This window comes from Euphorbia lathyris, chromosome 1 (assembly GCF_963576675.1).
Source record: "Euphorbia lathyris chromosome 1, ddEupLath1.1, whole genome shotgun sequence".
NCBI lineage: Eukaryota > Viridiplantae > Streptophyta > Magnoliopsida > Malpighiales > Euphorbiaceae > Euphorbia > Euphorbia lathyris.
The window spans coordinates 53732204-53754161 of NC_088910.1; the positions used below are offsets into that span (position 1 = coordinate 53732204).

General features: G+C 36.4%; 3 protein-coding genes across 3 annotated transcripts; 2 read left to right on the plus strand and 1 right to left on the minus strand.

Moving 5' to 3' along the window:
* Positions 1–4992: 4992 nt before the first annotated feature.
* Positions 4993–6529, plus strand: LOC136233267 (presenilin-like protein At2g29900). Its single transcript, XM_066022881.1, has one exon. The coding sequence runs from the start codon at positions 5077–5079 to the stop codon at positions 6346–6348; it is 1272 nt and encodes a 423-aa protein (XP_065878953.1). The 5' UTR covers positions 4993–5076; the 3' UTR covers positions 6349–6529.
* Positions 6530–7847: 1318 nt separating this feature from the next.
* On the minus strand, positions 7848–10884 carry LOC136233274 (exocyst complex component EXO70E2). Its single transcript, XM_066022892.1, has one exon. It carries the CDS (start codon positions 9917–9919, stop codon positions 8030–8032), a length of 1890 nt encoding a protein of 629 aa, XP_065878964.1. The 5' UTR covers positions 9920–10884; the 3' UTR covers positions 7848–8029.
* Positions 10885–18090: 7206 nt separating this feature from the next.
* LOC136233282 (replication protein A 70 kDa DNA-binding subunit B) lies at positions 18091–21635 on the plus strand. The gene is made up of 12 exons (XM_066022903.1): positions 18091–18422; positions 18781–18927; positions 19033–19221; positions 19334–19511; positions 19601–19871; positions 19958–20060; positions 20144–20268; positions 20370–20448; positions 20538–20682; positions 20769–20929; positions 21012–21132; positions 21210–21635. The coding sequence occupies exons 1-12, from the start codon at positions 18286–18288 to the stop codon at positions 21402–21404; spliced, it is 1851 nt and encodes a 616-aa protein (XP_065878975.1). The 5' UTR covers positions 18091–18285; the 3' UTR covers positions 21405–21635.
* The last annotated feature ends 323 nt before the right edge of the window (positions 21636–21958 follow it).

Consider the following 21958-nt stretch of genomic DNA (forward strand, 5'->3'; position numbering starts at 1 on the left):
ATTTTATTTAGTCATTAGGATTTTTAGTTTTATTTTAGTTATTTTATTCTTAGTATTCATGTTTCCTCATTCGTCACATGCGGGCAATCCTATTGCGTGTAGACCTGGCAATTACCGTGTTCGAGTCGTGTCTGTGTCGTGCCATTTCGAGTTCGTGTTGAAAAGAGTAAACACAAACTCAATCCAAAACCTTTCGTGTCATAATCGTGTTAACCTGTTCGAGTTAGTGTCGATTTCATGTCGTGTTTTTGGGTTACATCTAATTTTGTTATGCATATATATTAACGATAACTTGTAAAAATATAAGAGGATATGGTACTAGTTTTAAATACTTTATATCATTTTTAGCTTAATATCATGTTAGAGAATGTAGTGGAAAGCTCAGTCCAAGCTATTACTGTGGCTACCGAGGTTCTGAGGGATTGGAGAAAGGCGAGAGCTGCTGCAAGGTGTGGTGTTTTGGGGGCAGTAGGGGGGTCTGTCTGAAGTTCAGTGGCGAAAGCCATCTTCGGGTCTAAAATGTAATGTGGATGCTGCTTGTTTTGGGAATACCATGCAGGTTAGAATGGGCGTTGTTTTAAGAGATAAGGATGGAAGGTTTGTTGCAGCAAAAACCGCAACTGTGGTTGGATTACCGTCGGTGCAAGAGTGTGAGGCGTTGGCACTTCTTTCAGCGTTGAAATGGGTGTCAGATGAGGGTTTTAGCTAGGTGGTTTTTGAGTCGGATGCGAAATATATGATCGATGCTATTAATTCCAAAGCTGACGATGTTTTGGAGTTTGGTTCGTTAGTGTCCTGGTGTCGTTCTCTTCTTCTTAACAACAATTATTCTATTTGTTTTGCAAGGTGACAAGCAAACGAGGTGGCTCACTCTTTAGCGAAGTCCTCTCGTTCTTATTATTGTCCCATGTTTTTTTAATGTTGTTCTGTCTTTTTTGCTAAATGTACTTAACATTGATTGCCCGGTTGAGGCTTATTAAATGCATTCTTTTCGGAAAAAAAAATGTTAACACTAACCATCGAAAAGTCCAATAATATCATGTTAGAGAATCATGTAATATATTTACAATAATTTACGAGGTTCGAATCATATTTGCAAGTAATAATTATAATTTTATTATCTTTACTAATAAATTGACATATAAAAACACGAGATGATATAACAATAATTTTAAATATTCGTGTCATTTTGTATCATTTTTGGGTTAGCATATCAACCCTAACTCAACCCAAAAATTTATGTGTCAATTTCGCGTCCATCCAAAAATGACACATTACCTACTAAGCTAAACTCAAATACTAAAATTATGTGTCGATTTCGTGTCGCGTAATCGTGTCATGTGTACTTTTACAACCTTTAATTGTGTGGACCGAGTAAGGACTAGATATATGTGTTACCTCCATCTTTGAAACATGCTCTGGTTAGTGGTAAAGTACCATTTGCACGTTGGCATGCAGGACTAGGTCACTGTCAAAATTCCATAGTTAGTAGCATAGCCCGTCAAAATAAATTACCAGTTTCTGGATCCCCTGAGTCATGTATTTTTTTATCCTTTAGGCAAGGCATCTCAAAAGCCTTTAGCATCTGTTACTAGAAATAGTACTTTTCCGTTTCAAAATATTCATATTGATGTTTAGGGCCCACGGTTTTATCTTTCTTTGGTCATCACTACTTTCTTATGTTAATTGATGAATTTACCCAATTTTTTTAGGTTTATTGCCTTAAATCTAAAAGTGATGTGTTTGATGTTTTCCATGAATTCTATGTCATACTTGTTAATCAATTTAATGCTAGCATTAAAAACTTCTATTCGGGCTTTAATGGTGAATTTCAGAAGCTTCAATCATTCTTTAAAGAAAAAGGCATAACAAAATTGTATGCCCGCATACACATGCTCAAAATGACATCGTTGAAAGGAAAATTCGTCAAATAGTCGGTACTACTCTCACTTTACTTACTAATGCATCTTTATCGCTTAAATTTTAAAACTATGTCATTTTACACAATATTCGTTTAATTAACATTCTTCCTACACCAAATTTAAAGAATGATTCTCCGTCTTTTTGTTTGTTTCGAGTTCATCCTAATTATTCAAAACTTCGTAGTTTTGGTTGTGCAATTTTTCCGTTCTTACGTTCTTACAGCAAACATAAATTTGCCTTTTGTTCTCAATTGTGCATTTATCTAGGGCCACCACCTATTCACTCGAGTGCTTTATGTTTGGATCCTGTGTTTGAACGTATTTACACATGCAAACATGTTGATTTTCGTGAAACATCTTTCTCGGCACAAGACCTTAAAAATCACTCTACACCATCATCTTCTTCTACCTCAACAAAGGTGACTCTTCCTCTCGTGCCTTACTTTCATGCTCAATATGGACAGCTGACTGCTTGCTCCAACACTGTTGCGTCGTGACCTCTTGATCGGATAATGAAATCTAACATTTCACATTCTAATATTTTTTATTACTAACTCTTCCTCCCGACCTGCTACCCCTGTCGTACCCCGCACTATCACTGCCTCAGGTCTACCCCCGCCCCTCTCACGATCGATAACATCAATATCGGTTGCATCCTTCGCTGCTCCATTGGACTCCTTGGCAAAATGTCTAAACTCTCCAAACCCAACATTAGCTCGAGTTTCCAACCTGTCAGCTTCACCCCGACCGTGTTCACTTTAACTCAGTCACCAGCTCCCGTATCAGTTATGTCACCTACTATCCCGTCTAGTATTATTGCAGTAGAGGTTTTGCAACCACTCCCTGTACCACCCACGGTGTCTGCTCCATAACCAGTTGCTCCATCTAGTTGCACTCACAACATGAGTCTTCATCAATCCATTCATCAGTCCTTAGGCCGATATGCTACTCTAATCGTGATTCATGAACACGGACTGGTAGATCCCACGTGTTTCACAAACGCTAATAAAATTCTAGAATGGCATCATGCATGTTCGAGGAGATCAAGGCATTGCTTGACAATGATATATTGAAGCTTATTACCCGCCCTACTGATCATAACATTGTCACTTGTCGTTGGCTTTTTTGAACCAATGACATCCTAATGGCACCATTGAACATTACATGGTTCGACTGGTTGCATATGGTTTCTCCTAACAGTCTAGAATGGACTACAAGGAAAATTTAGACCCATCGTCAAGGCAACAAGGATTCACGCGGTGCTTATTCTTGCTGCGTCCAAGGGATAGTTCATAAACCAGCTTGATGTCTCTAATACCTTTCTTCATGGTAACTTAACGAAAATGATTTTCATGGAACAACCACAGGGCTTCACCGACACTAATAATCCATCCTCTGTGTGCCGATTGAAAAAGTCTTTATACGGCTTCAAGCAGACACTACATGAATGGTTTTACCCGTGTAAAAGAATTTCTCATTCAAATTGGCTTTGTTATGTCTTTATCCGACAACTCTTTATTTATCAAGATTGATGGTGCTATGAAGATCTACATCCTCTGTTATATTGATGACATACTTGTCATTAGAACACATCCAACTCTTATTCAGGACACGATCTTAAAGATTGAATCTGAATTCCCAATTCGGAATCTCGGACACGCTTTTTATTTTTTTAGGGATTGAAATTCGTTATTTTCAAATTGGCATCCATATTTGTCAGGCGGAGTATGTTTATGATATACTGGAAAGGGTTCGTATGATTGACAATAAGCCATGTCTTACTCCTATGGAAATTGATCCGCTTCTTTCACGCAATTTTGGAAAACCCCTTAATTCAACCATCGAATACCGCAGTGTGGTTGGTGCCCTTCAGTATCTCACCGTTACTCGCCCAAATCTTTCATTCTTCGTCAAAGAACTCTGTAAGTTCTTTCATGGTCCGATTGATGAACACTGGAAAGCTTTAAAACACGTTCCACGTTACGTTTAAGGCACCTTTGACACTAGCCTTACATTCTTTCGTGATCCAATTAACAAAATGCATTAATATACGGACAAATGATTGGGGTGGATCTCCGGATGATCGTTGCTCCATTAGTGCTTATTGTATTTATCTCGGTTGCAGTATCACCTCCCGACATACTAAAGAGTAATCGACTATTGCATGCTCTTCCACTGATAGCGAATACAAAGATGTTGCAAATGCCATTGTCGAATTATTATGGCTTTGCTCTCTCCTATAGGACTTGGGACATCCGCTTTCTCGCGTAGTCACATTCAAATGCCATTGTCGAATTATTATGGCTTTGCTCTCTCCTATAGGACTTGGGACATCCGCTTTCTCGCGTAGTCACATTCTGGTGTGACAATGTGGGGGCCAACTACCTCGCGATTAATTTGGTGTTCCATGCTCGAACAAAACACATTGAGCTTGGCTATCACTTTGTTCGTTAATATGTTCAATCTGGTTATTTGGACATACGATTCATCTCCACTGATGATAAAATGGCTGATATCTTAACCAAGCCTCTTCCGACGTCTCACTTTCAACGACTCTGCAAGCGTCTCTGTCTCCCACGTCGACATCAGCTTGTGGGGGGATGTTAGTAATAATTATTTATCAAATGATTACATCTCACTTGTCCCTTTAAACTATTACTCATTCAAATTAAGTAGTTCATATATGAAATTTGATTTTTAATATTATGTATATCAATTAGTTAGGAATATTGTATTTATATACTCCCTATTATACTCTAATTAATCAAGAAAGAAAATATATCAATTCAATTATATAGTGGTTTTCACTTGTTCAATGAAATACTAAATGAATTAATCACCTTAAACCTTATAATAATTTAAATCTCTACGGTATGATTTTAATAAATTTAGATATTATATAGTCACTTAATAACTGTTTAATTATATCTCAAATAAATCGTAAAAAGGCTACATCACGAGAATGTGAATGCACGGCTAATAGCTCAGGTCCATTATTACTATTGTAAGGAAGCTCCCACCCGAAGGTCAAAGGGACCTAAAAGTCTCTGCCGCATTAATAAAATTCTGCGTAACCCTGATAAAATTACAAAATCAATCAAACAACTGAACGAACCCTCAAAAACCCCAAATTGATCACGAAATTGGATATACAATGACCCAAATCCAAAGACCCAAATCAATTATTGATTCTCTCGGTGAAGAACTAATCAGAATTATAACACCGGTTTCAATCTGCATGTTAATTGTAGTGATTCTGGTTTCAATACTCAACACTGATTCTTCTTCAGCATCAACTACAATAAACTCCATAGCTACTATCGCATACACGGAGACAACTTCTGACTCGTTCTGGGATAAACTCGAAGGTGCCCTTTTGAATTCTCTTGTGTTTGTGGTTGTTGTCACTGCTGTTACTTTTCTACTAGTACTGCTTTTTTACCTTAGATGCACTCAGTTCCTGAAATTATACATGGGTTTCTCTTCTTTTATTGTATTGGGATTCATGGGTGGTGAAATTGCATTGTTCTTGATTAGGGATTTCGATGTTCCCATTGATTGCATCACATTTTTGTTGATGTTGATGAACTTTGCGGTTGTGGGTGTATTGGCCGTGTTCATGTCAAAAATGGCTATATTTGTCACACAGGCGTATTTGGTTGTAATTGGGGTTTTAGTTGCTTACTGGTTTACTCTTTTGCCTGAATGGACTACTTGGTCACTATTGGTAGCCATGGCATTGTATGATCTTGCTGCTGTTTTATTGCCTGTTGGGCCCTTAAGGCTTTTGGTTGAGCTTGCAATATCCAGGGATGAAGATATCCCTGCATTGGTTTACGAAGCTCGCCCTGTTAACAATAATGACACAAACCCGCGGGACTCTGTGGCACAGAGGAGGATATGGAGAGAGAGGAGAAATGTAGGAAATGGTTCTGAAGAGGTTTCAGATCCAAACTTGACTATGAATACAGTTAATTCAGTTGATAGTAGTCATGAAGCCCCAATATTGGTGAGAGCTGAAGAGGGGCGATCTCGAGAAAGGAATGCTGAACTTTCGGCACCATTAATTGATCATAGAAGCAATGGTCAATATCATGGACAGCAAGATAATGCATCGAATGAAAATTTTCTGCTAGAAGGAATTGGGTTGGGGTCAACTGGTGCTATTAAGCTCGGGCTGGGGGACTTCATCTTCTATAGCGTGTTAGTTGGAAGGGCAGCAATGTACGACTTTATGACTGTATATGCTTGCTATCTTGCTATTATAGCTGGACTAGGAGTTACACTGATGCTGTTGGCCTTTTATCAGAAAGCTTTGCCTGCTCTTCCAGTGTCAATTGCACTAGGTGTGTTGTTTTATTTCTTAACTCGGGTTTTACTTGAAGAATTTGTTCTTGAATATTCTTCGAACCTTCTGATGTTTTAGCAATGTATTAAGTTATATGTAGTTTAATAATTTGTCACATAAGATAGGGAGTTCAAAATTCAGCACATATTGTTGTAACTTGAAGAAGCTTATATTCTTTTGGCATGAAATTTGTGTACTTTGATTTCCTTTCTTCTGCGAGAATTTATGTAAGTACTGTAGAAACACGAAAATTAGATTTCGCGTGTTCTTTGATTTGCTTTTTCGGCTTTTACTGGAGAATTCAACATCATGTTCTTTCTTGTCAATGCTCATTAGATTTCTCATATTACTCTCCTGGTTGAGGCTTACTCCTAACTTCTGCTACTTGAAGATAATTGTTTCTTCTTCAACCTTAATGTCGTAGTAGGTGTATTAAGTTTCTGTCTGAAATGGAAAATGAACGAAGACTTGTATATTTTACTATCAACAAATCTATTTTTGGTATGAAAAATGTTGGTAACTTAAGAACATGCTGGTTTTTGTTGTGGTTGAGGAGCCTTTCTGTGCTTTTACAGTTATGGTATGCCTAAAAATGCAGTCTCTGAAACACCTTAACATGTCAAAGCTTTGAACAAAATGGTATCAACTAAAAGGAAGAGATGAAAAATAGATGCTTAAATGAAATCACTCAATCACAGGCATCCTTGAGGACAAAAATAGTAAGCAAACAAGAATTGCAACCCTATTAAATTAAGTGCATGTCACTGAGTGATGTATGCATTTAAGAGAAATGACCTTTCTAGTATTGATGGAGCCAACTCTTTCTAATTATGTTCAAGTCAAAAGATGCTCTTTATTAAGTTAGTAATGGAACGTAAAAGTATACATTCATTCCTATTATATAAACACACACACACAGAAAAACATCATTATCACCCAATCTATCTATTTAAGCGTGTTGAATTTGTCAAGTTATCAAAATCACATGCTCTCTCAGTCAACTGCTTTTACATTTTATTTTATAAATCACAAACCTCAGCTCCAGCCATTTGGCAAAATGAAGTGAAGTGATATCCAACCACATACTTCAATACAAGAGCAAAGACTCTTGATGATGTTTTGTCCCTATTTTTGGCCAATATTAGTGACACTGCACTTGAATTTAACCCTCTAACTCACTTTTCATAATTAAATGAGACCTTCATCCAGCTGGTGCCTGCCTCTGAGATATTTCTATTATGAAGTTAATGTAGTACTGGTTTAATCTCTAACCATAACACAATTCTCAAATACACGGCGGTAAGAAGTCATTATACACAGTCATTATACGCGCTAATTGTTATATTTGTCTGAAACAGTTGTAGAGTGTTTGTTAAAGTTCTTCAAAAAAAAAAAAAAAAACTGCACATATAGCAAACCATTTGATCCTGCCATACCTTTACATCATAAAAAGTTGGTATCTAAAAACGAGTTTTCAACAGTGGTACTAGACTAATCTCAAAAGCAAAACCCTGTAATACATCTGTATAGTGTGCAAGAGAGACAGAAAGATATACAATACTCTGCAATTTATGGTATTGAAGAATAACAGAACCAAGTTAAAGTGGTGCCTTAAACATAATCACAATCATTATTGCTTCAGAAATTTTGGCAATATGACAATGATAATCTTATATACATCTATTACAATCATTAAACAATTGAAAGAACGGAGTAATGGAAAAAGGGGGAAAACACAAAACTCAAAGCCCTCGAGGCTTCACCTCCTGCGGGAATTACGCAGCGATCTAGGTGATCCGACAAAAAGATCCAAGAGCAGCTCTTCTAGATCATCTGCAGTGTACTTAACATGCCTCTCGCTGACATTGTTGTTGTTATTCCCAATAAAGTTTCTATAAGCCGGGATTACTTTTTGCGAGGTTGAAATTTGCAGATCTTCGCGGAGCTGCTGATCAGGAATCAGCCAGCGTGTTTGGATTTTGTATACCTCCTCAAAAGCATTACTGAATCTCCTGCATCTTTCTTTAAGACTTGTCCTACCATCATCTCTAAGCGTAGACACGACAGAACCCCAAGTGGTTCGCATATAGCTTGTAGCATGCTGCTGAAACTTCCCATTATGCCTGCGGATCCATTCATCTCCAAAGAGAAGCCTCAGTTTGGAGTTCTTAACCTTCTGGACCATGTAATGCATGTTGTTCATCAAGAAAATGTATTGCAGAGGATCATCCTTGTATAATTTGGACTTGTCAACAAGATTGGATTCTAAAGTAGATGTAATTGAGCGGAGATGACGAGCCAATGGACAACAACTAGAAGAAACTTCCTCTCTGTTTTCCAGTTCAATAACTGCATTCGAGTCGTCCACTTCTTCATCTTTGAGAAGCAAATTGAGAGTATCACAATATTCTGTGAGGAGTGTCATGTAATTCATCACATACTTAGTGAGGGGATGAATTCCTCCTCCAGGAAAAGGGTGTGTCGACGCATAACTTGAGATTGCATTCCTGAATTTCAAGAAAGTCCCCGTCAAAGTATCAACCAGTCTCTGTAGAAGCTCATGGAACTCGATTCTGATTAAAGAACCTTCATCTTCTGAGAAAATACCATCTATCTCTAAGTGGAGATCTGTTACCGCCTCATACATGTTAAGCAAGCAAACCAACTTCTCTGGCTTCCGAGGCCCCATTGCTACCGCTTGGCCAAAATTCAGAAGGCACAAAATTGAACCCTTTGAGATTTCGACGAAGCAAAATGAATTGACAGAACCGTAATCCCCCAATATCTGGTCACAAAGTCGTTTCTCGCTAGTAAGATACACTCTGATAATGATCTTCATAGCCCAAATCCATTTCTTGATCTCACTGTTCAAGCAATCCCATTCCAGCTTCAGCACATCCTCAATGCTGAATTTCTCTATTTCAAGATTGGACAAGTACTCATATAATGCATCCCTCCGGTTACTGATAAAAACCTCGCAAAATTCACGGATGTAATTAGAAGCAGACATAACATGAACGATGGACTTGATGTGAGGAATTACATGTGGATCAATTAGATCTACTGTGTATGCAACTGATTCTCTGTCATTTCTATCTCCCAGGAAAGTTTCCTCGGCTATTGCATCTTCAACAGAACTAAATGACTCATCATATATCACAACACTTGAAGGTGAATGAGATGGCAGATACTCAGAGTCAATGTATTTCTTATGCTGAACCAGAATGTGGCCTAACTCTTCCTCAAGCCTCGACATTCCTAACTGCAGCAGACACTGAGCTCGGAAACTGATGTCCCTGGCCTTTCCATTTTTGCTTAAGAGCACACCTTCCAAGCTTTCCCTCACCATTAGAATCTGATTCACAGCTTGCAAATACTCTTTGGCTTCCATAGGGCCAGAGTCCCATATCAGAGATGGATTAGATTTCCACTGAAGTATTTTTGGCTCTGCACATTTCAGCTGCTCCTCAATGTCCATAAACTCTCTTCCCTTGCTTTTGGTCATTATCTCCATGGTTGACAAATGAGAGTCGATGTCTTTAATTGCTCTTTTAAAATCATCACTCATCCTGTCCTCACATGCCTCTAATGCCTTGAGAATATGTTTAGTTGCAGCAACAATGTGTTCTTCTACTTCATAGGTTGGCATGATAGTTTGACTGTCAAGATTCACTCAAGAAAACAAAGAAGAGGGCAATAAAAGGATTGCCAAAAATGGAATTTCTAACTAACCAATCCAGCAAAATCACCTAAACCATGGAAATCCACAGCCAAAACCAAAACCCTAGAAGCACAAGGATCTTTTCCAATTAAGGAAGATCATATATATGGAAGAGAGAGAGAAAGAGGGAGGAATCTTATGACCCAATTTGATCTTAAGAAGAGAGAGAGAGAGAGAGAGAGTCAACAATCAATTACCCAATTTGATCAATCTAACATATGATCCAGGGATGAAGATTACTGACATACAAAAAAGGAAGAAGGTCTTCACAGATTTACAAATTTGAAAAGAAAAATTACAAAATATCTAGTAAAAATCTCTCTAGGTCTTCACAGATTTTCCTTCTTGAATCTCATATCTATCATGAACTAATCACTGAATACTATCCAGCTAAAGAGTAAAAGTAACAATAGAATATGCTCGAAAGTTGAAGAACACAAACATGACGAGACCACAAACAAAAATTTGACTTTCAATTCAACATCTCAGACAAGAACCATAAGGTCATATGAGAATTCAAGAGAAGTTGATCAACGCAGAAGAAAAAATAAATGAATAGATAAATAAACAGCAGAAGATGGTTGCTAATTGAAGTAAGAGATCGGAAAGAAGTGAAATTACTTAGTTTTCCTGGAGCAGAAGATGGAAAGCAACGGAAGTAGGAAGAATAAAAATCAATAAATTGGATGTTCGGACGGCAAAGTTTTCTCCCTTTTTTTCTAGAAAACGAAACGGAAGCAGAGGCGAGAGCTGCTTCCCTGCAATTTCTGGCTGGAAAAATGGTGGGGTTTGTTTCCCTCTCTCCAAGGTTCAATAAAGTCAAAGTCGCTGCTTTTGACTTTCTACACCCAAACAAAACAAAACCCTTCAATTCAAACAACAAATAACGAATTAGCTGATGTTGCTTGGGTTTTGGCCATGGAAATTAGCACTTTTCAACTTTCTCCAAGATGGTTATACTCCCTCCATTTTTATATATATGACGTTTTGGAGGTTGGAAAAAAGTCACAAATATACGACGTTATGGAGTTTTTTTATAGCCTTTGACAATTTTGCTTTTTGTTGCTGTAAACGTAATAATGAATGATTTTGGGAAAAACAAAAGAGATGATTTTGAGTTTCATTCTCCAAGGAAGAAGATGGAGAGTCTCTTTACAAAAGAGGATAAATTCCACAAATGAAAATGAAGGTTATCATACCGCCATCCTTCTTTAATGAGCAGTCCAATAGGCATTTATAGCTCATGATTATGTGTAAAAAAAGCAGCCTAATTAAGCCATTTGATTATGGGCAATTTGGTCCATTTTAGTCTCAAAAACATTTGCCTTGTTTAGTGTGATACTCTCCATAACGTCATATATATAAAAATGGAGGGAGTAGTTAATTAAATGAAGATCAATTTTTACTTCAAAAAAAAAAAAAAAATGAAGATCAATTTAACTAAATTTATCTCTTAATGCATCGTTAATATATGTATAGTTGTTGATGGATATCTATGGCGTAACACTTATTTATATTTTATACAATGGGATAGATTCTTTGTTTAAGAGAAAAGTAGAACATTCATAGTATTACAAGACATTTGAAACGACGCATTTCAATATTATAAACGAACTTTTTAAAACTTGTAGAAGATAATGTCTTAGAGAATAAATATGTTATGTTGTTACTTAGATCGAATTTGTTGAATAATGATTTCACCATTTTTTATAAAATTATGAGTAAAGAAGAAGTTTGATGAAATATATTTTATTGTGCATCAGTTAATATAATTTTCTTTCACTTCATTAATGCAAACGGTACATTGTTTTCATATATTGTTGATAAAAAAAATTTTATATGATAATGTACTACATGATTTTCATGTACATCCAAATACATTATTAGCTGCTTTCATGAATAGCTATTGTTTCTACATGATTAAGAGGAATTGTGATGACTTTCCGACCTCAAACATTCATTTTCCCTTTTTGCCTCATGCTAATCCTTTCCTTCCTTTTCACGTGCTTACATATACGACCTCCGTGAACAATCAAATGAAGGATATAGAGAGTAGTCTGAGCAACATCCAAATTCTGATAGCGGAAAATTACTCCTTAAAAGCGAAGCTTCAAGTAACTAAGGTCGAAGCTCCGTAGGGAGGTGTAGATTCAGATAAAGCAAGAATCGTATGAGCAATATACGACTATAAGCTAGAGTCGATAAGACAAGGAAAATTTGGAGGTCGAGATGTCCAAACTAGAGAATTATTATGCTATATGCGCTCTTTTATGGCTTTAAGGTTCGAGGTCACTTCTCATCATAGTATGTGAATCGCAAATCTGACATATCCACCGTGACACTCTCTTTTGATGATGAAATGGTTAAGATGAGGCACAGTATGGACTTTAGGATATATGACACTTTGTATTCTTTAAAATACGTATCTTTTAAAGAATTTCACACCTTCCGACATTCGGCCTGATATATAGTAAGATTTTTATGGTCTGCATAATCCCTAAGTATTGTCAAATCTCCAGAGACTTGCCATCTTTCCAGATGCTGAGAGCAAGCTAAAGTAGACCTTTACTTAAGAGAACCCAATCCAACTCGTTAGTTCTTTTGTTAAGGTATCGTTTTGATCTTACCTTCTTTTAGCTCATTCATTTCCTTTTCATCTGATAAAGTACTGAGGGTTAAATGAGATCAAATATTCGAGCTCTTATTTATTCCAGATCTTGTAAAATAAACCAAGCTTGGTCGGATTCCTAATGAGGGATAATTTGACGCTCAGGTCAGTTTCTTATCTAAAGAAGGGATAAAGTAATAAAGTGAGCAAATCATTACTTTTAGAGAGATATTAATAATACCTTATGAATAGAGTTGGACCCCTTTATGTAGGAGTGTGGAATCCTAGCCGGAATAAGATAAAACATGAGTCATGACTCTGTAATTCGATAAAGAAAGGATGTCGAGAAAGTCAACATTCCTTATCGGGTGATACTATCTTCGCGCTTTGAAGAAACCTAATTAGGAGAGAATTCTTTTAATTAACATGATTGCTGGAATATATATATATATATATATATATATATATATATATATATATATATATATATATGAAATTAGTTTAAATTCCAATAGACACCTCAATCATGTTTATTCGTGAACAAATATGTATATTCGAGTTATATTTATATAAAATATAGCTGTCAAATTTAATAGACATAAAAACAAAAATACTCTCTAAAATTATATACTCTGTATATTTATATTGTTCATGTTTTCCTGCTTCGGTGATAGTGAATTTACGCAAGTAAGAGTTTGTTTTGCGTAATATGTTATATCTTGAGAGACGATTGTTAATAGCGACGAAATATATCTTAAAGAGACTGCTAGTACAAACATAAGATTTATATAACTCTGTTCTTTTGAGTTCGGATTTATTGTTCATACACATTTATGTATTCCTTTTATTTTTTTGTTTAATCACCTATAACGTTCTTAAGACAAAACAATGTTTTCAAAATTTTCCAAAGAACAACCCAATATACGACATTGTTTATTTTCATTTCGGATAAGTTTTGTTGGAGAAAAATGTTTTTTGAAATTGCTATAAGTTTGGCTTAGGGCATAAACATGTTAGTTTCGCAGACTAGTAAATACAAATTAAAAAACAAAAACATGTTCATCATTACATGGAATTTGTTTATAATGGAATGGGACTAGTACTAATCCCGATTGTTGGACCATTGTGAGATAGAATCTAGTTCCGAAAGAGAGGGGTGAATGGAACTATATTTAAATTTAAACCTTTATACAAAAAATTCACAATTAATTCAATAGCACAAAGCTTCTCGGAATCAGAGGCAACTTTGTTTGTTGTATTCAACAGAAACAAGGCTTGATTCTGCTTCTGAACGTTAAACACTTAGGCTACACAACTGGGGGTAGACTCTGTGTGACTTGATTAAATATACTATTGAGTACAATAGTCAAAAGCGCAAATTATACAAGTTTAAACACAAAAGCAATCAATATAAATATATCAGAATGAAAGGGTTAGAGAAATTGTTATGCATTGATTTATACTGATTCGGTCTCATGCTTACATCCCGTCTCCAGAGTACATTCCTCTGAGTTTTAATCCACTAGTGAACTCCTTCTAACAGGTAGAGCATAAACCCTTATAATAGACACAGAGGCTTTGTAAAGTATCTTCCTTTACACTCAACACTCAGCTATCTATCTTCCTATCTTGTTGTCTACTTATAACCGAATCAAACAGAAGAGCTTATGAACTTTCTAAGCTATTAATAGTTTTTGTTCTAACTCATAACACGACGAATGAACTTAGAACTATCACACAAATGAATACAATGAGTGTGTATATGATGTTTGCTTTGCTTTTGGAACTTCAATAATGATTCTCTATTGAATTCAGGGTTGATGATCTAGTCCAAATGAAGCAATTGATGGAGCTTTTATAGTGACACTTTGAGACTGATTATTTTGAAAATTCAAAATAACCATTAGAGGAAAACGGTTCTTCTGTCCCTTTCATCCTCAATAGCCAGTGTCCTTAGCCAATGGCTGTTCTTCTCTTTTCCATTTTGTCTTCAAAATGGCACACTTCTGAATCGTTACAGAGGTAGTCTGATTGTCTAACCAAATGAGGCAAAGATTCCAAATTGACCAGCGGAAAAGCCGTCTGGAGCTTCTACTTAATTCCTTATTTGGTGATGCATTGTCAGTTAGACAGAGTCAGCATTTAAACCGGTCTCTTGTGCCTTGATCATTTGTCTTCCGGAATGATTCTTTAATTAGGTATGACTTTATGCTTCTGGATCCTTTTTTTATTAGGCTAAAGTTGATCATTTGGCCTTTGATCAGTCCTTAAGGCCTTTGATTATTTATTTCATACGTACTCTTTAATTAAACACACACTTCAAGAAACACATTAGTCCAAATAAATCAACATTTAATTCCAACGTGTTATTAATTATGGAAATATTAATTTTTTTAAATATTTTTGTCATAATCAAAATTAGTGTGGAAATTGTGTTTCAACACCGATCACTCAAATGATGTCACGGTAACTCAATTGCTAATATGGCATCATTTGAGTTGAGGGACTAGTACTGGTCCATAGTATAATTTCTCTATTAAGTGTTAATGTTTTATGGTTTTTTCATTAGCTTTTAAGACTTATCATACACTCTTTTAGATCTAACATTATTTTATGGGTGTACCAAGAGTAAAACACTCATTTATTTTTTTTAATTAGAAGCTGGAGACGGATAAGCCACAGTCAGACATCCCAACCAGGTTGGCACCCCTGACAGCAGCAAAAGCCAAGCCCAAATATTATTAAAAAAGAATTAAAAAATATAACAAAAAGTGCAACCAACGGATTAAGAAAAATGATACAAATCACGTCCTATAGCATTGCCTCGAATAAAGATAAAACAAGAGCTCGGATTGGAGTGCAACCATTGCAGGCCAGAGCCGAGGCATCCAAAAATGGCGAGAGCATCAACTCGATTACCCTCGTGAAATATGTGAGAGGACACAATCTGCATAGAGGTCATGGAGTTCAAGCAATCATGCCAATCAACCTGAAAATTCCAATAAACGAGCATTATCCGGGAGCGGATGAGGTGAATGACGTAGGACGAGTCACTTTCAATCCAAAGGCGAAGCCATCCCCGAGAAGAAGCCACCGAAATCGTAAACATGACTGCTTTAAATTCTGCCATATGGACTAAGGAGCAATCCAGTGGAAAGGCAAACGAGCCCAAGGTGTGACCCTCATGATCCCAAAAAATGACTCCACAACCAACACCTTCCGAAGCTACAGAAGCATCCGTGTTAGCTTTAATCCACCCCTCAGATGGAAGACTCCAGCGGACATCAAGCAATCAAGGAGCTGTACAATGTCACGAGTGAAGTCAAAGTGTTTGAATGATCTGCAGCTCGATTGAATAATTCCAAATAGTACCAAATTGCAGGGAATCCGCGTCCCAAATGCGAGCCTATAACAATCAGAGTGAGCCATGGATGTTATGAGTGACGTTTATGAAGATGCAATCATTCTATGAGAACTAAATAACCCAGATAGCGTCGACCACCGTGCTGCACCAAAGCAACGATATCTGAGAGCGAAAATAGTGTGTAAAAGCGTGGCACAACATTTCAGCCAGAGATAAAGCAATGTGCAGACGTATGTCGAATAAAGAAGAAACACTATACCAGGCTTGACGAACGAAAGGACAGCGAACCATTCGGTGATCCAAAGTCTCATACTAGAGCAGACAAAATGCGCAATTGGATACAATCGGCAGACCACGAGCGGAGGGCATCCTGCGTCGGGAGATAACCAACAAAAGCTCTCTATCAAATCAAAGAGTGCGACATTGAATGAAGAGCCTCCAAATCGACTTAAAAACCAGACCCATTTATTATCACTGCTAATCATCCATTATGTTACTCTATGGGGGGATTTAAAATTTGATATTATTTTATGGGTTCGACAGATCGTTTAGCCTCGTTCATCTTCGACGCTCTTAGATGAGATATTTTGTTAGTGATCCTTTTAGGTCATTGATTTGTCACATGAGTCTGAATTTCATATTTCCATACGTGATGTGAAAAGAAGACTAAATATCTTCATATGCCAGACATTCGCTAATGAATACTGCATCCTCAAAATTATAATATTCTATGGAATATGACGAAAGACCGATCGGCAAGATCAAGATCAGATTGCAAATCAGCGATCTAACTTCGGAAACGATATTTTACACTATCTAGCATGTAAGCTACTAATACATTTTCCCTCAAGACAAGTTCGCCACCAACGGTAGCGGCACCATCCGCTAAAACTTGTCCATTTTTATTGGATTTGATAATGATGCGGTTACAATGTATATTAAATTCGGTAATATTTTCCTAAATTACTCTCAACAAAATAATGTACAAGTTATTCAAATAAAAAGGGATAAAGTGCAAATTTGCCCCTAACGTTTTTAGGGAAGATCACATTTACCCTTTAAGTATGAAATAGCAAAATTTTAGGTCTATGGTTTTCCTACAGGTGCAATTTTGGACTTATTGGATGGAAAACTTAACGGTGTCAACATTTTCATCTTCTTCCCCCAAATCACACGATTCTGCAGATTTTGATTATAGTATCATTCTTCTTCAATTGCGATTTTGATTTTGCTCTCATTCATCTCCTTCCCTTCAATTACGATTCTGCTCACCTTCTTCTTCCCTTGAATTGCAATTTTGATTCTGCTCTCCTTCTCCTTCCTTCAATCATGACCCTTATATCCTTCTCCTTTATCGCAAATATGCATCATTTCCTGCAATTTCAACCCTGAAATCATTTTCACTTCCAACTCATATTTCTTCCCACCATTCATTTCTATTTCTTCAGCTGGGTGTCCCCCAACTCAAATTAAGGTAAAAACATTTTAATTTTTCAAGAATACATTTGTAGCCTCTGTTTGAAGAATGAACCTTCTGGTTCTTGAGAAGAAGAAGGGTTTATAAAATTTGATTTCTTTCTTTTACATGTGATTGAAGTGACTTATTGGGAATTTTTTCCTATTGCATCATGAAACTATCACTTTTGGGGATAAAAGAATATGGATTGAGACTAGTGTTTTGGAGGAAAAAGCTACAATTTGAACATGCTATGCTGATGAATTAAAGGAAGGATTTGTTCCTGATTAATGGTGAAGATGAAAAAAAAAACATGAATGGATGGAGAGAATTAGAAGTTAGCCGACACTGTTTAAGTTTTCCATCCAATAGATCTAAAATTGCACCTTTAAGAAAACAATAGATCTAAAATTTTACTATTTTATACTTAAGGGGTAAATATGATCTTCCCTAAAAACGTTAGGGGGCAAATTTGCACCTTATCCCAAATAAAAAGGAATCCATAATTTCATATCTTCAAAAGTAATTATAATAATAATTAAAATGAATATTAGAGAATTGGTAGATTCACCAAAATAAGAGGGCAAAATTGTATCTGTATCTATTTTACGGCCAGGTCGAGAAAATGGGGGGTACCCAAATCCATAACATTACAAAGTTCCCGCGAAAAAGCCTCCATTTTTCAATTCACAGCGAGCGCTCCTTTGCCTCTCTTTACCGCGCAAAATTTAAAAAATGAATTTGCCCAAATACTCTCTTATCGCGCCTAAATCCTTCAATACATACACCCGATCCGTTCCTCTACTTTTTCTATCTTCCAAACCCACATTCAGAGAGAGAAAGAAAGCGACAGAGTCTTTGTGATTATGGGAGAGATGAGGAAAAGTGTGACCCCAGATGCAATTTCTACTCTGCTTTCAAACCCTAAGCCAGATTCAATCAAAGATATTCCTGAGATCGTAGTCCAGATCACCAATCTGGAGCCTAAAGGCAAATCTTATGGGTACGTTTTCTATCACTTGGCGTTTGTTATTTGGGCTTGTGTTGAATTTCTCTGTATGCTCGTCCAACTATTTCCGTTGGGATATTGTGGGTGTCTGATTACTTGTTTTTCTTTTTTCAATTTGGTAGTCGTTTCGGAGGAGGTCTGAGTATAACTCTGATTTTTCTGATCTACTATGTAAATTATTTTCAACTTATTTTTTTGGCCTTTTATCTGAGCTAATTAAAAGCTTAGGTTGAATGGCGTTTTAGTTTTTTCTTTTCTAGCTTTCTTAACGCTCTTTGTCGCAAAATATTATAGCTAAAGAAGTAATTAGTTTTAATGATTATCTAATTTTCGTTTTTACTTTTGCTTCCAGGTTTGATGCTAATGATGGAAGGAAGAAGATTAAAGCGATCTTCAACTCACGTCTGACTTCGGAGATAATTTCCGGAAATATTCAGAACCTTGGTCTCATTCGAATCCTTGATTATACAATCAATGAGATTCCCAGCAAATCAGAGAAGTACTAATCAAACCTTTCAGCGTAATTAGATATTTTTTTCCTTTTAGCAGCCGCCATTGTTTTTCTGGAATCTGTTATTAAATTGATGCTTGTTTCGTTTTTCAGTTATTTAATCATAACAAAATGTGAGATGGTTTCTCCTGCTCTTGGAATGGAAATTAAGGATGAGTCAGTAAATGCAGAAGCAGGAATCATACTGAAACCAAAGCAAGAAGTAAGTGGCATTGTTTTGAAGCCAAAACAAGAAACCTTTACAAAATCAGCTGCTCAAATAGTGCTGGAACAGCACAGAAAGTAAGTTTTCTTCAGCTTTTACCAAGTTTTCCATTGTTGTTTGTTTATCCTTCAACTTCTCCATTTGGTAAGCGCCTTGTGCATTTATACCCTATATCTTGCCAAATTTCAGCATGGCTCCTCCTGCACGAATGGCCATGACTAGAAGGGTTCACCCTCTGGTTTCCTTGAATCCTTATCAAGGTAATTGGACCATCAAGGTCAGGGTTACAAGCAAAGGAAATATGCGCACTTACAAAAATGCAAGAGGAGAGGGATGTGTTTTCAATGTTGAGTTGACAGATGACGATGTGAGTTTGCATTTTTTTCCCTGATTGGCAAGTTCATGGTTTATATTTAATTGGATCTTTTGGGTGATAACGTAGTTTTCTATTTTCAGGGAACACAAATACAAGCAACAATGTTCAATGAGGCTGCAAAGAAATTCTTTGACAAGTTTCAGTTAGGGAAAGTTTATTACATATCTAAAGGAAGTCTTAAAGTTGCTAACAAGCAGTTCAGAACTGTGCAGAATGATTATGAAATGAACTTAAATGAGAACTCTGTAGTGGATGAGGCTACTGAGGAAGCAGCTTTTATACCTGAAACGAAGTTCAACTTTGTCCCAATTGATCAACTGGGACCATATGTTTCTACGAATGAGCTAGTTGGTAAGAACAATTTTTTGGAAGTCCTTTTAGATGCGTATATATTCTTTATCCCATATGCTTACTAGTGCATTTGAAATTTATTTTAGATGTTATTGGTGTTGTTCAAAGTGTTTCTCCTACAATGAGCATCCGGAGAAAGATCAACAATGAGATGGTACCAAAGCGAGACATAACTATTGCAGATAATACGTAAGAATTGTATAATTTCAGTTTTATCATGTTCATTAATCTTTGGTCTTTTGAGAACTGAAGCCTGCCCATATATGGTACAGGAACAAGACTGTTGTAGTATCACTGTGGAATGACCTTGCAACTAATCTGGGGCAGGAATTACTTGATTGTGCTGATAAATCGCCTGTAGTTGCAATCAAATCTCTCAAGGTTGGGGATTTTCAAGGTAACCCTCTATTAAATTAGCATAGAAATTGCTGTTTTCCCCTGTGTTCAATAGGAGATAATTAGTCCCAATTTGTGATGGTTACTTTCAATGTCCTTCAGGCGTGTCTTTGTCCACTTTGGGTAGAAGCGTTGTACAAATCAATCCGGATACTCCTGAATCAAAGAAGCTGAGAAGCTGGTAAGTTTTTGTCCTCACTTCTCAGCTGAGGCTTCCATTGCAGATTTTTTTCTTGTTCTTCTAATTAAATGTGTTTCTATCTTTATAAGGTATGATTCTGAAGGTAAAGAGACGTCAATGGCCTCTATTGGTTCTGGTTTAAGCCCTTCAACTAAGAGTGGAGGAAGGTCTTTGTACTCTGACCGTGTCTCAATCTCTCACATAATAGGCAATCCAGATTTGGGCAGTGAAAAGGTACAGACTTGATTGATTTTCATGATAAGTTGGATCTTTTGATGCTATTGTATAGGGAAATGAGTTAAATTTTGTGTGGTGTGCAGCCTGTATTTTTCAGCATCAGGACATATATAAGTTTCATCAAGCCTGATCAGACTATGTGGTACCGGGCATGCAAGACTTGCAATAAGAAAGTGACTGAAGCTATCGGAGGTGGATATTGGTGTGAAGGATGCCAGAAGACTGATTCTGAGTCTAACTTAAGGTAAGAGAAAATTGAACATGAAAGATGTATGGAGAGTAGGTGTATTGAGAGTAGATTTATATAGTTTACCTCCATTTTGTAGGTACATTATGGTGGTCAAAGCCTCTGATGCAAGCGGTGAAGGTTGGATTTCTGCATTTAATGATGAAGCGGAGAGAATCATAGGTTGTTCTGCAGATGAACTAGATAAACTGAGATCAGAGGTAAATTTTTGGAAGGAAAAGTGAAATTACAACTTCAAAATCAATTTCTAATTTACTTTGATATTGACATTTTTCAGGAAGAAGTAAGTTACCAAGAGAAATTAAAAGAGGCCACATGGAAACCTCATGTTTTTAGGGTGAGTGTTGCTCAAAGTGAGTACAATAATGAGAAGAGGCAAAGAATAACAGCGAGGGTTGCCGCTCCAGTTGATTTTGCTACTGAATCAAAATATTTACTAGAAGAGATATCCAAGATGAAAGGTTCTGCGTAGGGTAGCTTGTTTCTAGAATGGTTTTTGCTTTTTCTTAGAAGGGTAGAGTAAATGGAATACAGGATCGTTGATTTTGCAAACAGCTGCTTGTAGTATATGGTTTTAGGTTGTTAACAGCAGCATGTGTTATTTATGGTTCAGATATGATTTTTACAGCTTCCAGTGTTAGATGCTAACAAACTATTTCAACGATTGCAAATGCAGGAAAATAATGAATTTGTTATGCAGATATATGTATTGAGTAACTATAATATCAATCTGTTTACCATCTCAGGCGAATATAATTAAATATGGCTCTTATAAGTTGAGGAATTCTAAAATTCTTTGGCACATTAAAAAAAAAATTAATGAAAGAGAACCAAATACTCTTTTCAAGAATTTTCTGTCTAAAAGAGTGCCTTATTTTGGCTTAATAACTGCATTTCTGTCAATCTATGTTAACACCGAAGTCTTTTAATTACGATATTCTTCACAAGATAGTTTTACAATTTTCTTTCTCAACTGCTACATGTCTTTTTAGTCTAGTCTTTGGCAAAACATGTTGGGACATCTAC